Raw genomic sequence first — 22538 nt, 5'->3', positions numbered from 1 at the left:
CGAGCAGCGGGAACAGAAGCTGGTCAGAAGTGGAGATGGCAAACCAGAGCATTACATCACTGTGATGGAAGTGTTCTTATTATTATGAAATAGTCGAGAGAATATGGAAAACTTTTGCTTACTTTCCACCACTGCAGATCTACTGACTGCTCAGAATAAAAGTTTTCTGTGGGAGACACATGTACGATGCCGTCGAAGCAGGGAGAGGGAGAGGGAGAGGGAGAGGGAGAGGGAGAGGGAGAGGGAGGGAGAGGGAGGGAGAGGGAGAGGGAGGGAGAGGGACGGAGAGGGAGAGGGAGGGAGGGAGAGGGGGGGAGGGAGCGGGGGAGGGGGAGGGAGGGAGGGAGGGGGAGGGAGCGGGAGAGAGGGAGGGAGAGGGAGGGAGAGGGAGGGGGAGGGAGAGGGGGAGGGAGAGAGAGAGACAGCGAGAGAGAGAGAGAGAGAGAGAGAGAGAGAAAAAGGAGAGACAGAGAGACAGCGAAAGAGAGAGAGAGAGACAGCGAGAGAGAGAGAGAGACAGAGAGAGAGAGAGAAAGAGAGAGAGAGAGAGAAAAAGGAGAGAGAGAGAGAGACAGCCAGAGAGAGAGGGAGAGAGAGGGAGAGCCAGACAGAGAGAGAGAGAGAGAGAGAGGGAGAGACAGACAGAGAGAGAGAGAGAGAGAGCGAGAGAGAGAGAGAGAGAGCAAATTCACAGCTCGTTTGCTCTTTGTGGGAAGATAAACTGCCCCGGTCACTGATAAAAGCGTGAACTTTGTAAAAGCGTTCAGAATGTTTGAAGCTGATGATGAAGCAGAGAATGATGTAGACGAGGACGAGGTGATATTTACGGAATTGCACGATGTTTTATGAGATGACAGTGAAAGGTATGTTCTCCCTCCACATCACCGGTGTGCAGCCCACACCCTCAACCTTATATACACGAACGATAGTTACATTCCTGACGGTGAGGCAGATTGAAAAGCAGTGTACAGAAGTGCGACTGGAAAGTGTTCAGCCTTGTGCTCAAAAGTGACTCGATCATCTTATTGTTCTCGTAGAAGTTATTAATCATTTTAAATGTCTTTTGCTCTAATATAACTTATTTCTTAATGGCAATGATCTATATTACACCTGTTACACCTGTCAGGCGTGAAAGAGATACAAGTAACGCAAAAGTAATATAACACATTACTTTCCATAAAAAGTAACCAAGTAACGTAATTAGTTACTTTTTTGGGGAGAAACTCAATATTGTAATGCATTACTTTTAAAAGTAACGTTGCCCAACACTGGTGGTAACCCTCAGTACTCCTGTGTTAAGGATCTGTATTCTCTTGCTCCCCTAGTGGTCATTAACAGAAACTACAGACTACTATATAAAAGTAGTGTATACATGTAAATAAATACAGAGTGATGTTTAAAGATAAAATTAAATGATTCAGGATACAAAAATGAAGAAATTCATTAAAATAAGACAATCAAATAACAGATTAAAAGAAAATAAGAACACAGTGGAAAAAAAACAAACAAGAATTAAATGTGCTTTATTTACACGATCAGTAACAATACAATGAAAGCAGAATAAAGGTGATGATGAGCGATCAGTCAGGAGGAACATCACTCACTGTTCCTAATATTGTGGCAAGATGAGTAAGACACATTATATTCCCCAAGCAGGACAGGGAACCTGTGAAAACTCTCCCCCTCTCTCTTTTTCTCTCTCTCTCTCTCTGCAGGCATGTGTGTAGATGAGGTTCTGCAGGGTGAAGCAGTAACGTTGTTGTGCTGTTTAGCATTTGACGTGGTTTTGACACACCATCGCTCTTCTTACCACCATCTCCTCCCTCACATCCACAAACGTGAGTGAAAAACACCAGAAGCCCCTGAAACCCCCCTATATCCCCTCCTGTGCAGTGGTGTTTCACTTCCTGTTTTGTCCACAGGGAGGAGGAGCGTACTGAGCACGCTCCGTGGCATCAGACTGGCGCGAGTTCTCCAAGCAGCGACTCCCAGAATTCCTTGTGACTTCACCAGCATCCGGATCTGAACCTCCGTCTCACACTCCCCATGCTCAGGATCTCCCTGAGAAACACCTCCCTCATCCCTCAGGTCCTATGACCTCACATCACCACTGGATGTTTTTAATAAAGGCCTGTTTGTTTGTTGTATAAATGAACACGGGTGGGGGTTCTTGGAGGCGGAGCTTTATTTAAATACGAGTAAACACACTGAAGACACGCCCACTTATGTCACAGTAGCAAATAAAACCAGCCAAATTAACATATAAAATGATTGATTTTTATTATTTCATCACCACCACATATACAGCATTCAAGATTCGACTACTGTGCTATCACGTTTAGCATGTTAGCAGTAGCTGGCTAATGTAGCCGGTCAGTACGAGTGTGATGTGTGCGATGATCAGCTTGAACACACTGTAGGTGATGACGGGGCGTGGTGGTCTATGGGTCTGGGACGTAGGTGGAGTTGGTGTAGGGGTTCTGTGGACGTGTGTGTGAGTGTGTGAGTGTGTGTGTTTGATTGTGTGTGAGGTGTTTGATGAGGCGATACAGAGCTACGATGGGGATGGGAATCACCGGGAGACACGAGAGCAACACACAGATCACAAACACCCAGTCAGGGTACGGCTTCATCTCCGCTTCTGGGAACTCTGCCTACACACACACACACGTAAATATGAACACGTGAATACACACACGTATGTACAGCACTGTGCAGAGGTTTTATGCAGGTGTGAATAATTCTGTAAAGTAAGAACACTTTCAAAAACAAATTTTATTATTGAACAAAATGGAAAGTAAGTAAACAATAAAAACCAGATCAGTTTTTGGTGTGACTTTGTTTGGCTTTCAGTTCTTCTGCACACTTTTACAAAGTCTGGGATTCTGTAGGATCAGAATCAGGAGTGTGATGAACCAAGCAGGTGCTGACCATCAGTTTTATCTGTAGGTTGAAACCCAGTGATGAAGTGAAACAGAAACAGCTGTCGGAGCTTCACACTGTGTGAGGAACTGAACTCTATTACTAAGGTAAGATTTTGGAAGACAGTTTCATGTCACAGGTCCTACACCAGGGCAAGACTGAGCACAGCAACAGGACACAACATAGTTCTACTGCATCAGTAGGTTCTCTTCCAGGCAAAGATCTCACAGCAGACTATTATATCTAAGCTATTTTAAAGGCGCACAAAGAAACGTGAGATGTTCAGGAGCATAGCTGCAGTGGCGACCAAGGAACCTTAATGCAGGGGATGAAACATGCATCATGCTCTCTTCCCTTTAACATTAGATGTCCATCCGAAAAAAAAATTGAAACCAGTAGAACCTATCTACTGTCTGGCTGCAATCTTTCTATAAAGATCATTTCTAGCCAAACTTCTCCAAAGAGTTAAACCTCCAACATGGACACAACTCTGCATGAAAACAGAGGAACTGGGGGCAGAAAATAGCAGCAGGAGCTCTGGAGTCAAAATCTGTTAATAGTTTGCAGTAGCAGGAGGCAGGATGTTTTCTGAAGGTCTGGAGAGCGGTACAATAATGTGTATGCAGGTAACAGTGAAGCATGGTGGAGGTTTCCTGCAGGTACTTACAGGGAGGCATCTGATTGTCCTCAAATTTATTCTGCAGCGGGACAACGACCACAAACACACAGCTAATGTCATTAGGAACGATCTTCAGTGTAGAGGAGAACAAGGAGGCTTGAAAGTGATAGTTTTAGCCTCCACAGAGTCCCGATCTCAACATCACTGAGTCTGTCTGGGATTACATAAAGAGATTTCAGGAGCCTCCGTCCACAGAAGATCTGTGCTTAGTTCTCCCAGACGTTTGGACAACCAACCTGCTGAGTTCCTTCAAAACCTGTGAAGAACTGATGCTGTTGTGCACCCAAACGGTGTCACACTAAATATTGCGTTGATTTGGATTTAAATGTAATTCAGCTACTTTCCATTTTGTTAATTAATTAAACACTGTTTTGTTTGAAAGTATTTTTTATATATATTTTTTGTTGTTTGTTTTATTCCTTCTTCTAATTATAATTGTCTTCCTATTTACTTACTTAATACCCCCTTAATATAAAAATATATTTATTTCTTATCACTTTACACATGCCTAGCTCAGTTAATGCTGAGTCAGCTCATCTGTGTTTTTTTTTTTTAACTGAGATTAGATGAATGTGTTGTTTCTCCAGAGCTCTTACGTATTGGGGGTTCCAGGCGGGGTACTCGGGATGAACCTGAACCTGCACCACCACATACGCTACAAACACCACCAGCAGCATCACAGGACTGATCCCCATCCAACACACACGCCAGAATATATTTGGCTTTCGTCCCGTCATAACCTGGATATCCTCACTAAACCTGCATAGTGGAGACGTGATGGAAATCACACACACACACACACACACACACACACACACACACACACACACACACACACACAGAGCTAGCTACATATTTATTAATGTTTATGCTCCCCTAACACACTTCATAGCAATTCTATTTATTTATTGGCTATAATTACTGTCATTTTCTTGTTATTTTGAGAATCAGATCAACACTGTCTTATTAAACACAGAGGAAACTGACCGTCCCATTCCGTAGAAACCGACCACAGCAATGATTTCAAAGAAGGCAATGATGAGAAGCGGCACAGAGCCGACGTAACTGTTAAAAATCTCCAGCCAGTAATTTCCTGATCCCATGGTGAAGATCAGAGCCACCAGGAACGATACCACACAGATTACAGCTAGAGAGAGGAAGAAATGGATGGATAGAGAGGGACGATGTATTCCAGTATTGTACACTCGTTCATCTACTTCCCAATTAAATCCACTTTAAAACATTATAAACTGCCTTGTCTTTAAATACCGTGTCTGACTGGAGTTAGTGTGTGTGTTGGTGTGTGAGTGCACAATGTGGTATCAAAAAGTTTTAAGACTAGTTTTGTAACATGCAAACAGATGGCAGCACAAGGCTGCATGCACAGTCACAGGAAGCACCATCCTTCATAAGTCAGTGTGCCGAAAGACATCGGGAGCTGTGCAGTTGGTGCTGTTCCTACCATGTGCATTCACTCGTCTGTGATTTTATTATGGACAGCAAATCAGAACAAATATATTTATATATATGTTTATATTAACACGGAATGGTGTAGGAACTCTGTGCTCGTCTCACGCTATTGCTCATCGCTACTGAAGTTCGTGACTGTAGGACGCAGACCATTTTGTTTGCCACAGGAATTCACCACTGTTTTTATCGTCGGAGTGTACATTCCCCCCCGTGCTAATGCTAAGGAGGCACTGTGTGAACTCTACGGCGCTATTAGCAACCGGCAGAATGCTCACCCCGATGGATTGTTTATTATCGCCGGAGATTTCAACCATGCGAATCTCAGGACTGTGCTTCCTAAACTTCATCAGCATGTGGACAGATGTCTACTGGACCAAACAACATTCCTGGCAGAGTGCTCAGGGAATGTGCACAACGGCTAGCAGATGTCTTCACCGACATCTTCAACAGCTCCCTGAGCAGCGCCATTGTTCCTTAGTGCCTCAAGACAGCGACCATCGTCCCCGTGCTGAAGAAGTCTCCTGCCTCAATGACTATAGTGCCGTTGCACTCACACCAATTGTGATGAATTGCTTCGAGAGGCTAGTCATGAGGCACATTAAGACCCAGCTTCCACCCGCAGTGGACTCCATGAACGATGGCATCTCAACGACTCTCCATCTGGCCCTCACTCACCTGGACAACAAGGACACATATGTATAAATGCTGTTCATAGACTTCAGTTCAGCATTCAACACATTTATCCCTCTCCACCTGAATGAGAAGTTAAGCCTCCTGGGGCTTAACACTTCCCTCTGTAACTGGATCCTGGAATTCCTGACTGGGAGACTTCGGTCAGTCCGGATCGAAAAGAAACACTGAGCAGTGGGGCCCCCCAGGGCTGTGTGCTCAGTCCACTGCTGTTCACTCTGCTGACTCACGACTGTGTAGCAATGCACAGCTAAAATCACATCATCAAGTTTGCCGATTACACGACCGTGGTGGGTCTCATGAGCAAGAACGAGGAGTCAAAGTTACAGAGAGGAGGTGCAACGGTTAACAGCCTGGTGTGGAGCAAACAACCTGTCTCTGAACATCAACAAAACTAAAGAGATGGTTGTGGACTTTAGGAGAGCACAGAGCGAGCAATCTCCATTGATTATTGATGGATCCTCAGTGGAGATCGTCAAGAGCACCAAATTCCTTGGTGTTCATCTGGCGGACAACCTCACCTGGTCACTCAACACCAGCTCCATCACCAAGAAAGCCCAGCAGCATCTCTACTTCCTGAGAAGGCTGGGGAAAGCTCATCTCCCTCCCCCCATCCTGACCATGTTCTACAGAGGGACCATCGAAAGCATCTTGAGCAGCTGCATCACTGCCTGGTTTGGGAACTGCACCATCTCGGATCGCAAGATCCTACAGAGGATAGTGATGACAGCTGAGATCATCATCGGAGTCTCTCTTCCCTCTATCATTGACATTTACACCACACGCTGCATCCGCAAAGCCAACAGCATTGTGGACGACCAAACACACTATTCAGAGTATACAGTAGGTTTACGGGTCGGCGCTATCTTGTGTTATGTGTATTGTCCCACAGTGAGTGCACTGTCTTGTGTTGTTTTGTGTTGTCTGTACTGTCTGTTTTTGTCTGCACTTGATGCACTTTATGTAGCTTGTGTTGTGTTGTAGCTCTGTGTTGTTTAGTGTAGCACCAGAGATCTGAAGGAACGTTGTCTCGTTTTTACTGTGTACCACCAGTGTATAGTAGAAATGACAAAAAAAGCCTCTTGACTTGACTTGTATAGAACAGTACAGATGATCCTCATGTTGGATTTGAATGTGTGCTGTGCCGCTGTCGAGTTCGTCCCCAGGCTACTGATCTGAAGTCCAAGTCTGCCATGAACGCCAGGGTGCCGTAGACAAGCCGTCCTTCATGTGGAGGATCATTAACAGTGATGAAACTCGGGTGTACAGGTACAACCCGGATACCAAGCCACAGTCTATACAGTGGAAGAGTTTGTCATCTCCATGACGGAAAACATTTGGTGCACTGTGCATCGAGAATTCGTTCAAAGGGGCCACAATAGCGAGTTTTACTGGCAGGCTTTAGGGTGTCTGAGGGACAACATTTGGAAAGCGTCCTAAACTGTGGGGGACTAGTCTCAAAACACTTTGATGACCACCTCGTATAGTCAGTGTGTTGGTGTGTGTGTGAGTGTATAGTTTGTGTGTTGGTGTGTGTGTGTGTGTGTGTGTGTGTGTATAGTGTTTGGTTAGTACCAGTATAGAGTTCTTTTGGGATCCACCTGGGCAGAATGTTGAGGTCGAGCAGTGGTGCGAGAACTCCCTCCAGATTGCCGAACATGGAGAAGAGGCCGAGGCTGAAGAGCATGACGAAGAAGAGCACGGCCCAAACCTGAGACGCCGGCATCTCCGTCACTGCCTCCGTAAACACAATGAAGGCCAGACCTGTTCCTGATGCACTCTGGTAGAAACAACAATAACATCAGTGAAACTTTGTGATGGAAATTTGTGACACACACCTTGAACATTCTATACGGAAAACATCTGAATAGCTCATAAGATAGGAAAACAAACACAAAACCGAGTTGTCACGTGACCTTAAGAGCGAGCTACACTAATCTGGTGCTTACAGAGTCCCAGTTCCTGCTCCACCACACCATATTGGTTAAAAAGTTACTTTAACCTCTTAGCCATCATTGCCGTGCCAGCGTGTCCGATATCCCAGTGTTCTCAGGTGTTAATGTTTAACAATAGATTAAATAAAAAGGAGAAGAGTAACCATGACTTACTATACATCATTCTAAAGCTCTAAGTCTCAAACAACGATTTCAGATCTCTGTTTTTCAATGGAAAATGTATAATGAATATTTGCTGAATGTGTGTGAGCAGCACACAACAACAACATGCATAAAAAACCGCACTACTCACATTATTATTGTAATAACGAGCCACAAACACATCCACTGCTGCTAATGAAGTCTAAGTTTTATTACTCTTTACAGACTCTTAGTGGTCAAAGAAAGGAGCATGTGCACACGAACCAGGAAGTGCTGCAGCTCTCAGTTCAGCACAAAAAGCTGTTTATAGCAGATTTATCTTTACCGATTTTATTGGTTTTATTGCTTGTTTGTTTTTATAAGAGAAATGCTTGAAAAGTTTGTGTGTGTGTGTGTGTGTGTGTGTGTGTGTGTGTGTGTGTGTGTGTGTGTGTATTGTTGAGATTGAAATGGCCGCACATTAATATGAATGGTCATGACTGTAGAACAAGAGCTTGTCTGCTACCTGGTCATCAATATGACTTTAATGGTCAGCAGGTCATTTCTATGCAGACTGTATGAATAGAGTCTGAATGAACACCTGAGTTTAGCAGGTGTCGCTCACACAGGGGGAGGAAGAAAAGGATCAGACACAGTCTCAGATAAATGTTTGTAGGAATCTCATTTGTCATGAAAATCTTCATAATATTTGAAATATAAACTCATGAGACATGTGGCTATCAACCCAGTACTTTTTTGATTTGCTCCAGGAGTGATTTCATGTATTTATATATGTATAAATATATAAATACATTATATATTATATATAATATTCAATGCAGGAAATGTATATCTATGGGACTTCATCATCTATAACTTAATATCTTTTTGAGCAATATCAACTTTGATAAATGACAGTAAAGCTGAAAGTGTCTTCTTTCCAAAGATCTCTAAACTGTGTATGTAGCACATTTTTATCAGGAACTGTTTTTTAATAAATAATTTAACCTAATAATAATAATAATAATAATAATAACAATAACAATAATAACCTAATCATTTAAATGTAGGCATTTTCAGCTACGAGTCCCAAAAGCTGTGGCGAAGGCCAATAGGTTAACAGAAGCTGAGGAACATGAGTAAGAGGAAGTGATTTGGAACCACTAATACCTGATCGAGGAACCTCTGCAGATCGCAGTGTCTCAGCTCCAGGTTCTCCACTCGATCAGGATACGAGCTGTTTAAGTAGTTCAGCCAGGTCTTGTAGTTATCCAGCGTGATGTTCTGATCAGAGATGCTGAACTCGTTGGTCAGCTTGAGGATGTTACTGAGGAGACACGTGACACACGTCCATGTTACGATGTGTAAAACTGTCAGTGTTTAAACCTGATAGTTACAGACAGTAGTGTCTCACTGCATTACCCAACTTTACCCAGGAGTCAGGTGTGAATAATGGATTGTGATTGGCTGGAAGTTCCGGTGTGAATAGTGGATTGTGATTGGCTGGAAGTTCCGGTGTGAATAGTGGATTGTGATTGGCTGGAAGGTCAGGTGTGAATGCTTTATTGTGATTGGCTGGAGGTCCAGGTGTGAATTCAGAGTGGTGGTAGGTTGCGTTTGTCAGTTGGTTCTAAATGAATTTCCTGCTTATAAACACCTGAAACCATAGTAACATCCAGTTCCTTATGACCTTAGTGAGCTCCATGGAGGAGTTTAGTGCGAGGTAGAAGTGGGTAGTACAGAGATTGTGATAAATGGCTTTAGATACAAAATAAATTTGACCAACTGGAGAAGAAAAGAGAAACAGAATGAGAACCCAGGAGTGACCTCCAACAGCTTCATCACTTATGGGACCCAAACTTCACTTCATTCATTATTAATATAAAAGAGAGAGAATGACATCATTTCCACTATAAAGTACAAACACTAGAACTCCTAATCTCACGATCTAATGAGAGTAAATCGCTGTGAAACTCCGCCCCTAAGAGAGATTTGTGGCAGAATATAGAATTCGTTAAGAATTTCCGATTTAATTCAATTCAATTCAATTCATTTTTATTTGTATAGCGCTTTTAACAATGAACATTGTCTCAAAGCAGCTTTACACAGATAATGCGGTGATTAAAAATGAATATGTTCTTTATGAGTAAGTTTGTCCCTGATGAGCAAGCCGGTGGCGACTGGCGACTGTGGCAAGGAAAAACTCCCCGAGATGGCATAAGGAAGAAACCTTGAGAGGAACCAGACTCAAGAGGGAACCCATCCTCATCTGGGTTACACCGAATGTCCATTTGTGGCGGGTATACAATGTTGCGGGGTTCAGTGATGATGATCAAAAGCGAAGTGTATTTCTGAGTCAGTGTAGGAGACTGTTGACATCAGTGTAGGAGACTGTTGACATCCAATCCAGGCAGGCCTGGATGAAGTGGGAAGATCCACGGGGGGGAGAGGGGCAGGAACAGTGGTCACTGGAGCCTCAGGAGCATGTTTAACTCGACCGAGAGAGAGAGAGAGAGAGAGAGAGAGAGAGAGAGAGAGAGAGAGAGAGAGAAGAGGGTGACAGGAAGAGAAGGATATGGATTATTAAGTGTACCTATTGTTGCATGAGAGTTAAAGTCACTGTGCAGTTTGGACTCCGGCAAGACTCGCTATAGCAGCATAACTAAAAGGGAGAACCAGAAGGCAACACAGACATGAGGGATCTCTGGGATAAGAGACGGCCCACCACACCACCATCAACAAACCTGAGTGAACACGTGAATGTGAGGGGACGACAGCGTACAAATATCCCAGTTCACCAAACACTCTATATCAATGTTCCCTCCAGATCTGAGCCTTTACCTGAGAAAAAAATCTACTGATTAAAGGCTTGACTGAATAAATATGTTTTCAACCTCGACTTGAACACTGAGACTGTGTCTGAGTCCCGAACACTGATAGGAAGGCTGTTCCATAACTGCGGGGCTTTATAAGAGAAAGATCTGCCCCCTGCTGTAATCTTCATTATTGGAGGAACCAACAGATAGCCTGCACCTTTTCATCTAAGTAGGCGTGGAGGATCATACTGGTACAGAAGTTCACTCAGATACGGTGGTGCGAGACCATTAAGTGCTTTATATGTCAGTAGTAAAATTTTATAATCAATGCGAGATTTGATTGGGAGCCAGTGTAGACTGATTAATACAGGGGTGATGTGGTCATATTTCCTAGATCTCGTGAGGACTCTTGCTGCTGCATTCTGAACTAACTGAAGCTTATTTATGCACCTACTCGCACACCCAGACAGTAAAGCGTTACAGTAGTCTAATCTAGAAGTAACAAAAGCATGAACTAGTTTTTCTGCATCCTGTAACGACATCATATTTCTAATTTTAGCAATATTTCTAAGGTGAAAGAAGGCGATCCTGGTAATATTATTCACGTGAGCCTCAAAGGAAAGACTCGAGTCAATAATCACACCAAGGTCTTTGACAGCCGTACACGCTGAAACAGAAACACCATCCAGAGATGTTAGGTAATCGGAAAGTTTGCTTCTAGCTGCATGTGGTCCTAGTAAAAGTACTTCCGTCTTATCTGAGTTTAGCAGAAGAAAGTTATCGAGCATCCACTGTCTAATGTCCTTTACACATTTTTTAACATTGTTAAGCTGATCTCTCTCATCTGGCTTTGCTGAAATATATAGCTGTGTATCATCAGCATAGCAATGGAATCTAATACCATGTTTATGAATAATTTCTCCAAGAGGCAGCATATATAAAGAGAAAAGCAGAGGGCCTAAGACAGATCCTTGAGGAACACCAAACTTTACCTCAGAGAGTGTGGAGAACTCACCATTAACATCAACAAACTGATAGCGATCAGTCAAATAAGACCTGAGCCAAGAGAGAGCCGTTCCCTTTATTCCAACAACGTTCTCAAGTCTAGCAAGTAGTATAGTGTGATCAATGGTGTCAAAAGCTGCACTAAGGTCGAGCAAAACAAGTAAGGAGACAAAACCCTGATCAGAGGCCAATAACAGGTCATTTACCACCTTAACTAGCGCCGTCTCTGTGCTATGATGAGGCCGAAATCCTGACTGATACATTTCAAAAATATTATTCATAAGTAGGTGTGAGCATAACTGCTGTGCTACAACCTTTTCCAAAATTTTGGCTATGAAGGGGAGATTTGATATTGGTCTGTAGTTGGACAGCTGACATGGGTCAAGGTCAGGTTTCTTAATTAGGGGGTGGATTACTGCCAGTTTGAAGGATTTTGGTACAAAACCAGTGCTAATGGAAGAGTTTATTATTTTTAAAACAGGTTCAATTACCTCTGGAATGATCTGTTTAAAGAAACTTGTAGGCAAGGGATCGAGAATGCAGGTTGATGATTTTGATGAGGAAATTAATGAAATTAAGTCATTCTCATGAATAGGAGTAAAACTTTGTAATTGATTGTCTGTTATAATGACACTGCTGTCTACAGGGTTACTTGTAAAATAATTTGGATTTATATTAACCGTCTGGATTTTTTGCCTGATGTTTTCAATTTTATTATTAAAAAAGTTCATGAAATCATTACTACCTATTGATGCTTTTATTCCCTGTTAATTTTGCTACCGTGCTGAATAAAAATCTAGGATTATGCTTGTTATTTTCTATGAGGGTGGAGAAATATGCTGATCTAGCAGCACTAAGAGATTTTCTATAAATTAGGAGGCTCCCCTTCCATGCTATTTGAAATACTGTTAATTTTGTTTGACGCCATTTACGTTCTAATTTTCGAGTGGTCTGTTTTAAGGTGCGTGTATGATCATTATACCACTGTGCTAATTTTTTCTCCCTGATCATTTTGGTCTTAAGGGGAGCTACATCATCTAGGGTATAACGTAATGTTGATTCTAGGTGTTCAGTGGCCCAGTGGAGCTCTGCAGGGTCAGACGGAGATCTATCTAATATCGTAATTTCTGGAAGATTGTTAATAAAACGCGCTGTTGTAGCTGACGTGAAAGTACGCTTAACACGATAACGTGGTGAAGTAGTAATGCAATGACTGAGGCAAATTTTAAAAGAGATGAGATAATGGTCTGAAATAGCTTCAGACTGTGGAATTATGACTACGTTTTTTATTTTTAATCCAAATGTTAACAACAAATCGAGAGTGTGTCCACCACTATGAGTGGGTCCTATAACATTCTGATTAATTCCAACTGAATCTAGAATGGACACAACAGCTGCTCTTAAGGAGTCTTCCTGATGATCAAAATGAATGTTAAAATCACCAACAATTAAAGCTTTGTCTAGAGAAGTAACTAAATTTGTGATGAAATCTGCAAATTCTATGAGAAAATCAGAGTAGGGCCCTGGGGGTCTATAAATAATAATGAGTGGAATTGTCTGACTGGACCTGCTTTCAGACACTGAATATTTTATGCTGGTGTAAAGAACTTCAAATGTTTTACATTTGTGTTTAGTCTTTTGTGTGACGCTTAGATTATTATTATAAATAGCTGCGACTCCGCCTCCTCTGCCATTTAGACGGGGTTGGTGTATGTAACTATACCCAGGAGGACTCGCTTCATTTAATGCTAAATATTCATTTGGTTTAATCCATGTTTCTGTCAAACACATTATTTTAAACTCCTGGTCGGTAATAATTTCGTTTACATTAAGCGCTTTTGACGTGAGAGATCTAATATTCAGCAATCCTATCTTTAGATCAGAGGTGCTGGCTGTGCGTTCAGTCCTATTTAATTTTATGGTAATCAGGTTACTAAAACAGACTTTCTGAGAATTCCTATATGTTGGTTTCGCTCGGGGGACAGACACTGTCTCAATTTGGTGGATCCTGAGTAACGACTCTGTGCAGCTAGCAGACGGTCGGTTTAGCCTGTCTGTCTGCTCCCTGGCCTTGGCTCTAGACAGTCACTTGTTAACTAGTGCTGTTCTGAGACTATGACCTATACTACAAGAAATGAGAGCAGCACCTTCCCGAGTGGGATGGACACCGTCCCGCCCTAACAGGCCAGCCTTGCCCTCAAAAATGCTCCAATTATTAATGAAGCCCACATTATTTTTGGAGCACCACTCGGACATCCAGCAGTTCAGCGACCATAACCTGCTGTAGGCTACATCGCCACGTCGTATTGGGATGGGGCCAGAGCATATTACAGCATCGGACATTGCCTTCGCTAATTTACACACCTCTATAATATTACTCTTAGTAACCTCTGACTGTCGAAGGCGTATATCATTAGCTCCTGTGTGAAAAACTATCTTAGAGAACCTATGCTTTCCTAAGAATCTAAGCTGACCTGCTATGTCCGGCGCCCTGGCTCCCGGTATACACATGACCTGTGCTGCTGGTGCCCCTAAAGGTCTAGCTAATTTCACGTGCCTCAGAATGGAGTCTCCTAAAACCAGAGCTCTTTCAGGTTTCTCAGGTTATCCCACGATTTAATGTGTGGTGATCAAGTATGGACATATTTTGAAACTTCCTGTTATACTTCCTGTTTATCCAGCAAATCACTTCAAGGAACGAAGCTTGAGAGCCCATGATGTCCTTGTTCATGCTCAGTGGTGATCTGATCTTTCTGCTCGTACTTCAAGTATGCATTAGTACAATAGTAAATATGTCGCTATGGTAACAGTTTGCACCTTTGAATGCAAGTGTTGTAGTTTGTTGTAGCTTTGAATCCCAAAATAGAGAAAATAGGAATGGAGGCGTAGAGCGATGTGGCGCTGTTAATGCAGCCCACTAACAAAGCGTCTCGCTCGCAGTTATTCCTGAAACACACACACACACACTATTTTATATAACCATATTTATATCCATGTATGTGAAGCTCTACAGGTATTGTGGGTTGTATCTCAATAACAGGAGTGCTCACTGTTTAGGGTTGTAGCTGGAAAAGGCGATGAGGCCTCCAAATGCCAGAGACAGAGAGAAGAAGATCTGAGTGGCAGCATCCAACCACACCCGAGGGTTTAACAGGACCTGCCACTACACACACACATACATTCAAACTGCAATTCTCTTTGCATTTATGAACAAAGCATTAGAACAAAGCATTCATGTGTGTGTGTGTGTGTGTGTGTGTATTAAACTCACATCTGGTGTAAAAAGGTACTGCAGTCCATCAGTGGCTCCAGGTAGTGTGAGAGCTTGTCCAAGAAAAATTGTTAACACCACATAAGGAAATGTAGCTGTTACGTACACCGCCTGCACACATGCACACAAACACAAAAAGTGTAGAAGGTGTATGTAGTGGGAATTGTGTAGTGGTGTAGGAGGTGAGTGTAGTGGTGTAGTAGGTGTATATAGTGATGTAGAAGGTGTGTATATTTGTGTTGGAGGCATGTGTAGTGGTGTAGAAGGTGTATGTAGTGGTGTAGGAGGTGTATGTAGTGGTGTAGGAGGTGTATGTAGTGGTGTAGGAAGGTGTATGTAGTGGTGTAGGAGGTGTATGTAGTGGTGTAGCAAGGTGTGTAGTGGTGTAGGAGGTGTATGTAGTGGTGCAGGAGGTGTGTGTAGTGGTGCAGGAGGTGTGTGTAGTGGTGCAGGAGGTGTGTATTGGTGTATGAGGTGTGTATTGGTGTGTATTGGTGTATGAGGTGTGTATTGGTGTATGAGGTGTATGTAGTGATGTAGAAGGTGTGTGTATTTGTGTTGGAGGTGTGTGTAATGGTGTAGGAGGTGTGCGTGGTGGTGTAAGAGGTGTGAAGTGGTGTAGGAGCTGTGTGTAGCGGTGTAGGCGTTGTGGTTGGTGTGTGTAGTGGTGTAGAAGGTCTGTGTAGTGATAAAGGTGTGTAGCGGTGTAGAAGGTGTGGGAGGTGTGTGTAGTTGTGTAGTAGGTGTATATAGTGATGTAGAAGGTGTGTAGCAGTGTGGAAGGTGAGTATAGTGGTGTAGGATCTGTGTGTAGCGGTGTAGGCGGTGTGGTTGGTGTGTGTAGTGGTGTAGAAGGTGTGTGTAATTGTGTAGAAGGTATGTGTAGTGGTGTAGGAGCTGTGTAGCAGGTGTGTATAGTGGTGTAGGAGCTGTGTGTAGCAGTGAAGAAGGTCTGTGTAGTGATAAAGGTGTGTAGTGGTGTAGATGGTGTGAAGTGGTGTTGGAGGTGTGGTTGGTGTGTGTAGTTGTATGCAGTGGTGCAGGTGTATGTAGTGATGTAGGAGGTGTGTGTATTTGTGTGAAGGTGTGTGTAGTGGCGCAGGAGATCTGTAGTGGTGTAGGAGCTGTGCGTAGCGGTGTAGGCGGTGTATGTGTAGCACTTGTCCTACAGTCTAGTATAACGACCTTCTAATATCTAGGACCAGATCAGAAGACTATGTCCGCGCTTGAACCGGTGTTGCAGCAAGGCAGAGAAATTGATTGCAAATCTCATCTCATCTCATCTTCTCCCGCTTATCCGTAATTCGGGTCGCGGGGGCAGCAGTCTAAGCAGATTCCCCAGACACTTCTCCGTGTCCAGGGATCGGGCTGTCAAGGCCCCCGCCTTCGACTGCTGCCCAATCCTCTCAGCACCGTCCCTTACGGTCCCTCCTGCAGGTGGTGAGCCCACGGGAAGGCGGCCCCACGTCACTCCGATGTCGCGGTCTTTGATTTAATTTCTCGTAAGGGTCCCCTGGAGCATAGAGGGTTAAGGGCCTTGCTCAAGGGCCCAAGAGTGGCAGCTTGGCGATACCGGGGCTTGAACCCCCGACCTTCCGATTGGTAACCAAGCGCCTTAACCGCTGGAGCCACCACTCCCCCTGATTGCAAATCAATATTATAATTGTATGGTAAGTATTTTCTCCTTATATCTCTATGTTGACTTATATTTCCGGTTTATTATTTTTACCCACTCACTATTCGTCAGTTTTCTTGCCCTTCTATGCACGTCACCCAGTTCAAATTCAAAAAGCAGGATTTCAATTATTTTACTCAACAACCTCTGTATTTTTTTCATTAACAGAACAATTTCAACCAGGTGCAAAAAGAAAATCAAAAACAGTATGGTGACAATAAATGTCAGGTAAGGTACCCAAAGACACACCAAAAAATGTCTTTCAATCAATTGTCATTGCATAGAGATTAATGGAATGAACAGAATTAGTGTAGTTCAGTGTCTGTTCTGTTGCAAATAATCAAGAAATATCGAAAAAAATGCTGACACGCAACTCCAAGGACAAAGGGAAAAATTAATGGCTCGTGTTCACAAATGTGGTAAAATCCGGGAAGAGAGAGGGAGGACAAAAAAAGGAAAATGGTGCACTTATGGTCCTACCAAACAGATGAAGCACGGAAAATGATCCAGGTTCACAGGAAAACAAGGGTGGCTGGCCAGTTTCCACCAAGGTTAAGCACTCCTAGCTGATGGCAGAAACGACTCTAATTCCAGAATTCCAAATCCTCATCCAGCATCAAGGAGAGATGTCAACCAAATTGGGAAGTGGGAACAAGGGGAGAGGGGGAAAAAAAAGGGAAAACAAAACAACAAAAAAAAACCAACCTTGCAAAGACAAGGCAGGAAAATAATTTATTGAAGTAAATTCTCATTTACCCACATTAATATTTCTAAATTTAATTTCTAATGTAATAATATTCAAAATGCATCAACACATTTACTCCCAGTCAATTACCCTTTTTTCACATTTTCCTAAAAAAACTATAACAATAATTACTTCTTTAATTTATCTACGAGCATTCAATTAGCCTTTAGCCCATAACAGAGCATGAACAGCATGGTTAGCAGAACAGCACATGAGCTATGTTACACACACTACACTAATACAATTGTACATGAAACCTAAGCAGTAAATCAACTCATATTTTATCACTTCACTTAAATTTTTAAATATATTTCAAATGAATTATCCACAGTAATATTTCAAAACACCTGAATCCACAGAAGACTGAACAATACACAACCCATAACTAAATAAGGTAGCCTTAGTTTTACCAAGAAAGAGAAATGGTAAGAAGAAATCCCAGATGATCTAAGGAAAATCCGTTTCAAAAAGTTATCAAATAAATCAGCTTGAGTTCTTATTTAGTTTTTTTCTTCTTTAGTACTGCTAAAGGCATGCATCTATGCTCCGATGGCCATCTTTTTTTCTTTTCTTTTTTTTCTGTTTCAGGTTGCCCCCCTCTGATCAGCATCAATGATGACGAAGAGCAATCATTAAGGGTGGCAATATTTTATTCCCAAAACCTTAAAATAATATATTTAAAATATTATTTTTAATTATTGTGCATTTGAATAATTATTTTATCTTTTTCAGGTTTTGATACAGTTCTTATGACCATGGTTACATATGTAGTGGTGTAGGAGGTGTATTTAGTGGTGTAGGAGGTGTATTTAGTGGTGTAGGAGGTGTGTAAGGGTAAATGAAGTGAGTAGTGGTGTAGGTGGTGTGTAGTCGAGTAGGAGGTGTGTAGTGTAGGAGTTGTATTTAGTGGTGTAGGAGGTGTATTTAGTGGTGTAGGAGGTGTGTAGTCGAGTAGGAGGTGTGTAGTGTAGGAGGTGTATGTAGTGGTGTAGGAGGTGTATTTAGTGGTGTAGGAGGTGTGTAAGGGTTGAGGTGTTTGAGGTACATAATCATCTCCACTTCATCACACCATCCTGTCACTCTGTCAACATGACCCACAGTGGGTTCTTCTAAACTTAATGACCACAGACACAAGCTGAAGACTTTCATCCTCATGCACAGTTTCTTTACAAAAAACATCTCTTCTTACCTCCTCCATAAATCTGGCACAGGTATGGAAATCTCCACACGTTTCCGAGTCCCACCGCAAAGCCGATGCACGTGAGCAGGTATTGAATTTTGTTGTCCCATTTTGGTCTCTCGCTGGTGTAGGAGGTGTGTAGTCGAGTAGGAGGTGTGTAGTGTAGGAGGTGTATGTAGTGGTGTAGGAGGTATATTTAGTGGTAAGGGTAAGGGTAGTAAGGGTAAATGAAGTGAGTAGTGGTGTAGGCGGTGTGTAGTCGAGTAGGAGGTGTGTAGTGTAGGAGGTGTATTTGGTGGTGTAGGAGGTGTATTTAGTGGTGTAGGAGGTGTGTAAGGGTAAATGAAGTGTGTAGTGGTGTAGGCGGTGTGTAGTCGAGTAGGAGGTGTGTAGTGTAGGAGGTGTATGTAGTGGTGTAGGAGGTGTATTTAGTGGTGTAGGAGGTGTGTAAGGGTGAATGAAGTGAGTAGTGGTGTAGCGGTGTGCGAGGTGTGTGTAGTGGTGTAAGAGGTGTGTAGCGGTGTGGGAGGTGTGTGGAGCAGTGTGTGACATACAGTGTGTGTATGTTGTGACCTTGCCGATGGTCTCGATGCCACGGATGAAGCAGATGTAGACGATGGACCACGCGGTAGCGACACACACCACCAGGCACCACTGCAGCGAGCCGCTTGAGCCGATGTCTGGTGTGATGTTCAGAGTCGTACGATACCAGAAATAATTTACTGGAGTCCCAGCAATACACTCCGACACGTGTTCTGTAACACACACACTATGTGCTTATCATCTGGAACGCGCGCGCGCGCGTGTGTGTGTGTGTGTGTATATACCTGTCTGGTTTTCATTCAAAGGACACTGTGACCACGGCAACGGCTCTTGGAATGAGTTAAAGAAGTACCAGAGAACCCAGGCCAAGATGGTGTTATAGAACAACCCTACAAGGAAGGAGACCGCCATCGAAGCCACACCTATACACACACACACACATACACACAGGTGCTGAACACTGATTAACTGTGAGTAGATTGCTATTCTGTACTGTGATTGGACTGACCAACTCCCCCCAGGTAGGGTGAGATTGAGTTCCACACTCCGATGCTCCCCTTGCGGAGACTTTGTCCGATCGCCAGCTCCAGGTAGAGCAGAGGTAAACCCTCAAACACCAGTGCAATCAAATACGGGATCAGAAATGCACCTGAAACACACACATGTACACACACATTTTACGTGCTATGTTCCATCCATCCATCCACCCATCCACCCATCCATCCACCCATCGATGTCCTTTGTCCAGGGAAGACACCTCTGACGTCTCTGGTTCAGGAGCTGCTCGACACGAGGAATGAGTGTAGACCATGGAGACATCTGTGTGTGGGTGTGTGTGTGTGTGTGGAGGCTCTTGAAGCACGGACACCAGCTGCAGTCCACTCTTTGTGAATCTCCATAAATTCTTGAATGAGCTTCGTTTCTCCTTTTTCTACCACATTTTTTTCTTCCATTCAACTTTCTATCAATGTGCTTGGATCCAGCAGCTTCTTCAGCGATGATCTTTTGAATCTCACCCTCCATGTGCAGGGGGTCAATGATCGTCTTCTGGAGAACTGTTGAGTCAGCAGTTTTCCCCCATAATTGTGGAACCAGACTGAGACGCCATTTAAAGACTCAGGAAACCTGAGCAGGTGTTTGGAGTTAATGAGATGATTAGAGTGAGACACCACGAGTCTCCAATATTCAACTTTCTCACAATATTCTCATTTTCTAATACTGAATTTGGGGTTTTTATTTGCAGTGAGTCAAAATCATCAAAATTAAAATAAATAAACACTTGGAATACATCAGTGTGTGTGTGTGTGTGTCTGTGTGTAATTAATCTGTATAATGACTTTCACTTTTTTGAATTCTAATTTAATGAGATGCACCTGTACGTATTAAGTGGCAGACTGTACGCTTGTTTAGTGTTACTAGAAAATCCTGACAATTCCAAATACTGAGAAAGTGAATAAATGAACGCTGGAAGAAATGAAGACATGTGTAAGTATGCTGAATTAAGCAGAACAGTTAAGTAGATCATATCTTTAGAAAATTATATATCAAATGTAAACACACACACACACACACACACACACACACACACACATAGTGTATAAAGTTTAAAGTTGTAATTTATGAAATAAATTCGTTTCAGGACCATGTGTTTATTAGGTGGAATAAGAATTGACTGCATCCACTCCATTTCTGTTCTAAAAGAATGACCATTACACCTGTTCAAATAAACAATGATACAAAATACAACAAATAACAAATTACAGTAGTAGGTGATACCTCAGGTGAGCTCATGATGTAGCTTTACACTTTCTACATGCTGCAGTAAAGCTAGCAGGATCACATAAAGTCCATACCCTCAGCTATGCTTTTGTTACAGTGCTAATATGCTAATCTTCTGTCTTTGTCTGACACTCATTAAGAGAGAGTTTTGGAGAAAGACAGCATTTTGAGGTGCAGGTGAGATTACATTTGATCAATCTCATCTCTCACTATCACATCCTGAGTCCAGAGACCATTCAATTCTAGATTCACGAGTGTGTCACAAACTATACGGTACTGATGAGATTATTAGATAATAAGTACCAGGACGCTTATCTTTAAGATGTTTATCGAGCATGTGTGAAAGGAGTCTCCAGTTTTACTATCAACTCTGTAACACAGAGGTAAAACTGTGTGATTTTAGGTTTCACAGTAACACGACATGCTGTGGTGGAAACCAGAGAGGCTGGTGAGGGAACCAGTGTTTATATAACGTCCGTGAGAACAGGAACTCAGTGTGAACAGGAACTCACTTTAAATGGGGACGTTAACATTTTTTTAAAGTGTGTCCTTATTCTGTTACATAAAAAATGGAATAAAACACTTTGAGGTGTTTGAGGTACATAATCATCTCCACTTCATCACACCATCCTGTCACTCTGTCAACATGACCCACAGTGGGTTCTTCTAAACTTAATGACCACAGACACAAGCTGAAGACTTTCATCCTCATGCACAGTTTCTTTACAAAAAACATCTCTTCTTACCTCCTCCATAAATCTGGCACAGGTATGGAAATCTCCACACGTTTCCGAGTCCCACCGCAAAGCCGATGCACGTGAGCAGGTATTGAATTTTGTTGTCCCATTTTGGTCTCTCGCTGGTTTTCTCCTCGGCTGCTTGCATCTCCATTACTGTAGCGTATTTCCTGCCCAGCGCAGTGACCCTTACTCATCCACCCAACCTGAGGGAAGTTCTGAGCCGGGCTTTTATTGATTTTGGAGAACGGACCAATGAAATGGGTGTGTTTTCTGGTAGAATATTCCTCGCTTGTTTAATGGATAACCTTCACAATCCAACAATCCAAATCACAGCACAATCTTTAACATATGTATAAAAAAAAAAAAAAAAAACTAAAAGCAGATTTTATGAAAGCAAAGGTTGTGTACATTTACAGCAGTAATGTTTTATCATGTGCATTAGGTTTTTATAAGCGATTTTTAATATGCACCATTCCCCAGGTTTCAGAGAACATCTGGCCTCATAAAAGAAAACAAGAAATGCAGGGAAAACAGCCTGGGTCTGTCACAGACAGACAGACAGACAGACAGACAGACAGACAGACAGACAGACAGACAGATACCTCTATAGAGCTGCAAACCTACTGAGAAGAATGTGAACACTGACTGTACCCCAGGCCTCTTCACCTCACCTACATCACTACCTGACTGTACTAACACCCCTGTGGCTGAATGACTCTCACAAATCTCCACAAAATCTAGTGGAACATCTTCCCAGAAGAGTGAAGTTTCTTATAAAGGCAAATGGAAAAAAATGTGGAATGGGATTTTTTAAAAAGATTCACACAATCTTATGCTCTGGTGTCCACAAAACATTTGGTCATATAGTGTAGATAGAATAATATCAGGATACAATAAACTACACAGGAGATGAATAAACACTCCGAACAAAACACTGATGACTTTTTA

General features: G+C 42.7%; 2 protein-coding genes and 2 long non-coding RNA genes across 6 annotated transcripts in view; 2 read left to right on the top strand and 2 right to left on the bottom strand.

Moving 5' to 3' along the window:
• The window catches only part of tert (telomerase reverse transcriptase), a 64095-nt gene extending 61270 nt beyond the window's left edge, over window positions 1–2825 (top strand). For both annotated transcript variants that reach the window (XM_083546696.1, XM_083546695.1), the window contains 2 exons: window positions 1716–1838; window positions 1923–2825. In XM_083546696.1, coding sequence (XP_083402822.1) covers window positions 1716–1838; window positions 1923–2026 — 227 coding nt within the window. In that variant the 3' untranslated portion in view covers window positions 2027–2825. The remainder of the gene's footprint in view (window positions 1–1715; window positions 1839–1922) is intronic.
• On the bottom strand, window positions 2168–21816 carry slc6a18 (solute carrier family 6 member 18). The gene is given in 14 exon segments (XM_083546713.1): window positions 2168–2499; window positions 2501–2520; window positions 2523–2654; window positions 4198–4360; window positions 4589–4748; window positions 7337–7541; window positions 9007–9163; window positions 14475–14603; window positions 14708–14820; window positions 14929–15039; window positions 19102–19283; window positions 19356–19493; window positions 19580–19720; window positions 21597–21816. Coding segments are annotated over 14 exon segments (1854 nt in total). The 5' UTR covers window positions 21742–21816; the 3' UTR covers window positions 2168–2441.
• LOC310728906 lies at window positions 16576–18112 on the top strand. Of its 2 annotated transcripts, XR_014534382.1 has the most exons (4): window positions 16576–16598; window positions 16772–16831; window positions 17937–17986; window positions 18081–18112. It is a non-coding gene; the product is annotated as an uncharacterized lncRNA (long non-coding RNA). The 2 variants fall into 2 exon arrangements; XR_014534383.1 differs by lacking the exon at window positions 16576–16598 and having other exon boundaries at window positions 16605–16831.
• LOC310728907 lies at window positions 16735–17930 on the bottom strand. Its single transcript, XR_014534384.1, has 2 exons — window positions 17759–17930; window positions 16735–17208 (listed from the first exon to the last, which is right to left on the bottom strand). It is a non-coding gene; the product is annotated as an uncharacterized lncRNA (long non-coding RNA).
• Window positions 21817–22538: the final 722 nt, after the last annotated feature.

This window comes from Silurus aristotelis (genome assembly GCF_946808225.1).
Source record: "Silurus aristotelis genome assembly, chromosome: 7".
NCBI lineage: Eukaryota > Metazoa > Chordata > Actinopteri > Siluriformes > Siluridae > Silurus > Silurus aristotelis.
Note: the sequence above shows the minus strand (reverse complement) of the source record. Positions and strands in the feature narration are given on the sequence as shown.